The 6,730-nt window shown below is 44.0% G+C and overlaps 1 protein-coding gene and 1 long non-coding RNA gene across 9 annotated transcripts in view; one reads left to right on the top strand and one right to left on the bottom strand.

Annotated features, from left to right (window-relative positions):
• The window catches only part of LOC310744689, a 150,728-nt gene extending 147,376 nt beyond the window's left edge, over positions 1-3,352 (top strand). The window contains exon 2 of the long non-coding RNA XR_014539652.1: positions 3,041-3,352. This is a non-coding gene — a long non-coding RNA (uncharacterized lncRNA). The remainder of the gene's footprint in view (positions 1-3,040) is intronic.
• Positions 2,221-6,730, bottom strand: part of GHR (growth hormone receptor) — a 103,865-nt gene continuing 99,355 nt past the window's right edge. For 4 of the 8 annotated variants that reach the window (XR_014539634.1, XR_014539635.1, XR_014539636.1 and 1 more), the window contains exons 9-10: positions 3,102-6,236; positions 2,221-3,032 (exon numbers count right to left, since the gene is read on the bottom strand). Coding sequence is in view for 4 of the 8 variants with exons in the window: in XM_083576165.1 (XP_083432291.1) it covers positions 5,262-6,236 (975 nt within the window). In the remaining 4 variants the exon portion in view is untranslated. Of the gene's footprint in view, positions 6,237-6,730 lie in introns of all 8 variants that reach the window. The other 4 variants (XM_083576165.1, XM_083576168.1, XM_083576167.1 and 1 more) reach the window with 1 other exon arrangement.

Here is a 6,730-nt window from a genome sequence, read left to right as displayed (position 1 = left end):
ATGGAATACTGTTCTCTGTAAAGCAATGCTGTATAATACACATTTTATTCTAGAATCAATGTAGCCTGATTGTCCCCCTGCCCTGTAGTCTAATTCTATTGCATATTTTTCGCTCCTTCTGGAGAAACTGGTTTCATTCCAAAAAACAACAGTTCGTTGCAGATTGATTCTGCATTATGTGCAATGTGTCCATCTGAAGACAGATGCAGGCCTGTCCAATGATGTTGTGAGTGGGCATATACCTCCTTCTTCACTCAGCTGGGGCATGTGCAGGAACCGATGTGGTTGATAAGCTAATCAAGGCAGGGAGTTTCAAATGGTATTGAGTAACCACATCCACTCTTGTGGACGGCAGGATCTAGAACAAATCTAGACCAAAAGCTGCGTGTTGAGGACGAATTATCATAGATTGAGAAAAACTAGTTGTGTACTACATTAGTCTGTACACAGTCTGAGACCCATGACCACCCTATTCAGATGACAGAAAGCACCCATATGCTTCAGGCAGGCTTCCCTGTTTGCAAACATCGCTCCAGCATGTGGGCAGCTATGGGGCAGAGACACTGCAGATGTGACATGACCCTGCTGTATGTCCCCATCTCTCCCTCCCCCCCATGATTGTTTATCTCCATACAATCATTTATCGGGATGCTTGAAGGAGGGTTCTCTTGACTTTTAGAACAGTTAGAGTCAATGAATACCATGTACAGCAGAAAGGATAGAGCCTACAGCAATGTGTTACCCAGGGGTACCTGAGGGGGGTGTTTTCAGGTGACCCCTCCCTATGGGTTGAAATAATGCACCAGGAGGGTTGTGCGCTCTGTGCATAGCAGTGGCCAGTATATGAAGGTTTAAATATATGCTGGTGCATACATGTTGACCTGTTCCATGCAAGAGGGGGAGCTGATTGTGGCAGGATCCTCCCTTCCCACCTACCTGCATGTAGTAGCCCTATACCCTTACATCAACACCTCTGTCTTCACACACACTGGCCAAATGTATGGATTATGATGGTGACGGTGCATGGCTGTTGTGCATGTTGGCAGGAGAGGCAGGAAGAGTCTGCAGAGTCCCGTGAACCCTTCACATATTTGCTCATTGTGCGCGCTAGCGTGTGTGCTTCACCACTGTGACTCACACATGGACACAAGGGAGATGATGTACTCCTCAGAGGGTGGCCAGTAAGTACACTGTTGCAGTAAAAATGAAGCTTTGAGAAATGCAAGAACAAAGTGTGCTTTCAGTGTCAACCCTCATCCTTCTGTGCAACATTAGGAAATGTTGGCATTGTGTAGGCTGTGTCCTCCTGAACTCTACTTTGTTTTTTAAGCAAAATCCTTAAGTTACTTGTAGATGTGTAGGCAAAGGAGCAACCAACACAGTGAGAGTGTATTGAAAGCTTCAGCTGCCTTGGGTAAAAGGAAGTGGTAAAAGGAAGTTACAGATAGGTAGCCGTGTTGGTCTGCCATAGTCAAAACAAAAAAATTTTTTTTCCTTCCAGTAGCACCTTAAAGACCAACTAAGTTAGTTCTTGGTATGAGCTTTCGTGTGCATGCACACGAAAGCTCATACCAAGAACTAACTTAGTTGGTCTTTAAGGTGCTACTGGAAGGAAAAAAAATTTTTTTGTTTTGGTAAAAGGAAGCTTAACTCTTTCTCTCCCTGCCAGAGTCCCAACAACAACAAAATCCTCTCCAAAGCTGCTACTTGCATATCAAGGACAGCTCTCATAGGCACCAGTGGAGGCTTCCCATTAAATACAAGTAGCAGTTTAGGAGGGGCAATTTTTCTTGAGACTGTGGCTGAGAGTGACAAAGTAAAATCCTTGCTTAGGTTTTCCCAAGACTATTTAAATTGTTTTAAAAGTGCATACTCATTGTATCAACACATTTGGCTTGCAACTAGTTTGGCCCTGAAATGTCTCCAATGAAGTTTCACTGGCTGAGGCTGCAGTTTCCATGGGGATGAGAGTGGAGGGCTGGAGTGGGACAGGGTTCATCTCTTCTCCACAACTTTTCAAAGTAGGCGGAAGAGCTTGTGCCGCTTGAATTTTCTCAGATCGTGGCTGTCAGTCATGCCCTCTCTAAGCCCCACTTACATACTTGAGGATTACAGGACAGGAATGACACCTGTGGCATTGTGATGGTCAAAGAATAAAATATTAAATGTGTTTTCACCCTCTGTAAAGTTTGTGCAATAAAATATGCAATGATGTCATAATGGATTGAAGAAAATAAATTTATTGAAATAAATTGACAGAAGGCAAGTTAAATATAAACAGAAGGACACAAATCTTTATACTGGGGTATAATGGCTTGTGTAACCAGCAGAGTACCAAAATGACATTCTGAGATTGATTGAGGTATTTAACTAGTTTTTGGTGACAGAAACACTCTTGTCAATAAGACTTGCTTGCCCTCAAGAGAGACTCACATAGCTTCAATGGCATTAGGGCCTAGAACTAAAGAAGGCAGCTGTTAGAAAAATTTAACAGCAACTTAGCAGAGTATCTAATAAACATCAGCTTAAAAGTACGAGCCAAATGCAGAATTTCCCAGTTTCAAACATTTGGAAGGCAACGCACCCTTGCTCTTATTTGTGGCTTAAAATATTTATATTTGTTAAAATAGCAAGTACATAAAAAACAATGTTGACTTCTGAAGCAAATTATGATTTGTTCCTGCAGAGCCTCCCCCTCAAATTTGCTTTGCTTCTCAAAGCTTGCTTACATGATCCAAGATGCTTGGATTTTAAAATTCACAACTGTGGTCTATAATAAAACTCAGTATTTTGTTTTCATTTACACGTGGTTTCAGGCCACGTACTGCAGCTTGCTGTGATCTGCTTTCACAGAGCTCTTCTCACCTGAGACAAAGGCTGTTACTGTTGACACGGTCCTTTGGATAATGTAATGTATAATCACAGCCTGGAAGGCAACCAGATGATATGAGAAAGGGATACTTCTGGTTTACCCCATCTGCTACCTCCAGCTAATCTCCCCTCCTCTTCCCCATCCCAACTGCTAAAGGAGACTAGTAAGATACAGTAACTACCAATAATATAAGGTCCAGCAGCATCTCCTCTTTCCTGCTCAGGATGACTTCATGGTTTTTCTTGACAACTTGGAACAGAGCTTTTGAAACCCTAAATCATCAAGAAGCCACATGTAACCATGCTGCTACTGCTTCAGTGTGATCCTAAGCAAGTTTATTCAGAAGCAAGTCCCACAGAGTTCTGTGGGGCCAGTGCTGCAATCGTGAAATACATTTTAACACATCAAACACAGTGGGACATGATTCACCCATGAGAGTCCTGCTTATTTCCTCCACTCGGCTGCGCATTAGTGTGGAGATGGCAATGCAACAGCCAGCAACCATTTTATTGGTTGAATGTGCGACCTGTGATCAAGGAACAGCAGTAGCAGGCTCTTGAGTTCTGCCTAGTTCACAGCAATGTTTCGGTATGGTACGGATTTGTACCCACAGCTCAGTGGCAGAAGGTTCCAGGTTTGATCTCTCTCATCTCCACTTTTTAAAAGAAACAATTAGGTAGTAGGTTATGCTAAAGTTCTTTGCCTAAACTCCCGGAGAGCTTCTGCTACTCAAGAGTGGGCAATACTGAACTAGATGCATCCAGGATGTGGGCTCAGTTAAGGCAGATTTGTGTGATTCCCCCGGCTTGAAGTGGGCCCTGTGTCCTGCGCCCCACAGCTCAGAACACTGGACTCCAGAAATTCTGAGTTGGAGACGCTTTGGGTCTAAAAACAGCTGCATATAAGAGCAGCATGGAGAAAGTAAGCGGGGGGTTGGGGGCGTGTTTGCAGGGTCTTTGAATTTAGCCCCTGATTGTGTAAACAAAATTGGAGATTGAAGTATGTTAAGGCGTACCTTGAGAGAGAAAAACACAGGTAAATTGTAAATGAGGCATAAGCAACGCGACTTCTTTAAAGCCTCTGAACAACTGACATGCAGAATATGCCAAACACAAACACACAAACAAACTACTCTGTTAACAATACTGTACTGAGTTCTGTAGCTTCATTTGATTTGGAGTCTGAGCTTTACAAACAGCCTGGAGCCCCCTGCTCAGCTTCCACTGAGAATATTAGCACTGAGAGGTCCTCAACAGTTTTTTGAGGAAAGGACTTCAGGATATATTGTGAAGCATAGTGTTGTCAAGTCACTGGCGCTTATTTGCCAGTGTGTATTTCTAAACTTCCCATAAAAGTGGATAGTGTTCTTGAAAGGCCCTGAAAAATCCAAACCCATTGTAGTTTTTACTGCTATACAAACTGTGTTATGTCTTGTTACAACAACAGACTCTTGTGACAGATCTTGTATGGTTTGTACATGTTCTGATTTGCTACATGTAAAATACAGAAGCATGAATAGCAATTTTAAGAAACGAATAGGCCTCAACAAACTAGTGTAGCAACTAGTTCTCTATAGCTTTTGTGGAGGTATAAAAACTTTCTGTAAAAAATAATATTCTCCTTATATTCTTTTCTTCTTTTAAAGTTGCTACAATGATTGCAGCAGATACATTCCATAGATGGATCATTATAATTAAACTACAGTGTGCAGTGTAAATATAAAATATCCATGCCTGCTTGTCTAAAGTATTAAAATATGTATATTTATATAAATCAAAATAAATGTATTATTTAGCCCAACAATTTCCCCCCTGTCCTTCCCAGTATTTCATTCTTCAATTCCCAGTATCAACATCTCTGCATATGGTAGAATTTTAACATAAACTTGCTCAAAATGCAGAAAACACCTGACATTAGCTTTTCGAATAAAGATGATTTACATAACATTACAATGCCGTCCAATGCATTAAGAATGACCCCAAATCAACACCTACAAATAACAAAAGACACTCACTGCTACTGAACCAACCCCACCAACGTTTCATAAGACAATATTTACAAGACACGACAGCAATACTGTGATTGATTCAACATCTCAGGTAAACGGAGAAGGGACTGCACTAGCCGACACCCCTCTGAAAATACTGAACGCGTTTGTTTTGGTTGAAGCATACACACTCCCCAAGCCAACTCCATGCCATCCCCAATTCAAAGGCTCTAGGTGAACATGGACGGCCTCCAATGTGAACATGGAACTCCACACCAAATTGAGCATTGAAACCCCTGCTCACAGGGAGCTCTGCATGTGTTTCAGAGCCTCACAGAGGCATGGACTGAGGAGTGGGGAAGGGGGGGGGATGGCGCCACTTCCTACTCAGTCCAAGGAAAACTAGGGCAGCATTTTGTTTAGTTGGTCTGTGCTCACGTAACCACAGGACGCGATGAATTCCTTGTCTGGCACTGGGAGAGCAGTGGCGTTGAGCACAAGGCCTTGCGGAGATTGCACTACATGGATGGAGGTATAGTCTGCCACAAGCACCTCGGCACTTCCTGGCTCTTCCTGAACTGCTGCCCTCACAGGGTTCACAGCTGTAGGGGTAAGGCTCTCGGCGGTGAAGTAAGCGTTTTCAGGAAAGCTCTGGTCTTGAACTTCTGGCTCGGCCTCTTTGTGAAGTGTGGCGGGGACACATTTTTTCACATCCAGCTCACAGAAATAGGCACTGTCCATGTCGAAGCTGGGTTGGCACTGGGCAACTGGTTCTTTTGGAGTCTCGCTCGGATCTCTCCCCATCTTAACCTTTTGCCCTGGGGAAAGCACAACCCTCCCTCCCGGAGTAATGTCGCTGACCAGCGTGTAAAAGTCAATGTTGGCCATTGAATTCTGGTTGCTCAGCTGGGTCTTGACAGGCGGGCTGGTCGTCTCGATGGTGTCAGCGACAGAGACATGGGCTTTGGGCTGCTCATCTTCGCCCAGGCGATCAGGCACCCCCTCAAGACCTGACGCTGGCTTCTCGTTGTCTTTCTGGTCAAGGCCCAAGAGATCCTCCTCTTTGTGGTTTGCCTTCTTGGACTGGTCGATGTCTGAGGTTCCGTCGCAGGTGTCGCTGGCGCTGAAGTCGGTCTCTGGGATATCCGGCTCACAGCAGCTGGCTCTCCCAGAATCATCATCCCTTACGCCAAGGCAGCCTTGAGACTTCAAGCGGTCATCGCTGAGGAGCCTGTCAGTATCCAATCCTTCGTTCCTCTCTTCTGCCTCGTCTATATCCAGCTCAATGAATTCCACCCAAGAGTCGTCTCCGTACAGTGGTGGCATGCAGCTACCATGACTGGCTAAGATGGAGTTGACTTCATCAAGTTTTCCTTTCTATAGAGCCAATTAAAAAAAATAAAATGACAAATTGCAAGAGAGGAGCAACAGTTATCTGAATGAATAAATATGGCAGTATTATATGTGTTCAATAGAAAGGCCAGCTGAAGTCCCAAACTCATAGCTGTCAACTTTTCCCTTTTCTTGCGAGGAATCCTATTAGGAATAAGGGAATTTCCCTTTAAAAAAGGGAAACATTGACAGCCATGTCCGAACTGTGTGTTAGAGCACACTAGATGGCTGGGAGAGAACTGCTAGTGTTCCATGAAAAAGAGATCAGGTTCATAATTGAAGGCTCCTGTGTGCCATTGCCCTAGACCAGGGATGGCCAAACTTGGCCCTCCAGCTGTTTTTGGCCTACCATCATCCCTAGCTAACAGGACCAGTGGTCAGGGATGATGGGAATTGTAGTCCCAAAACAGCTAGAGGGCCAAGTTTGGCCATCACTGGTCTAGACAACTGATTCCCAAACTTTTCCTCACAACAAATTG

This window comes from Podarcis filfolensis (genome assembly GCF_964270895.1).
Source record: "Podarcis filfolensis genome assembly, chromosome: 11".
NCBI lineage: Eukaryota > Metazoa > Chordata > Lepidosauria > Squamata > Lacertidae > Podarcis > Podarcis filfolensis.
The sequence above is the reverse complement of the archived record's forward strand: the minus strand, read 5'-3'. Positions and strand labels throughout refer to the sequence as shown.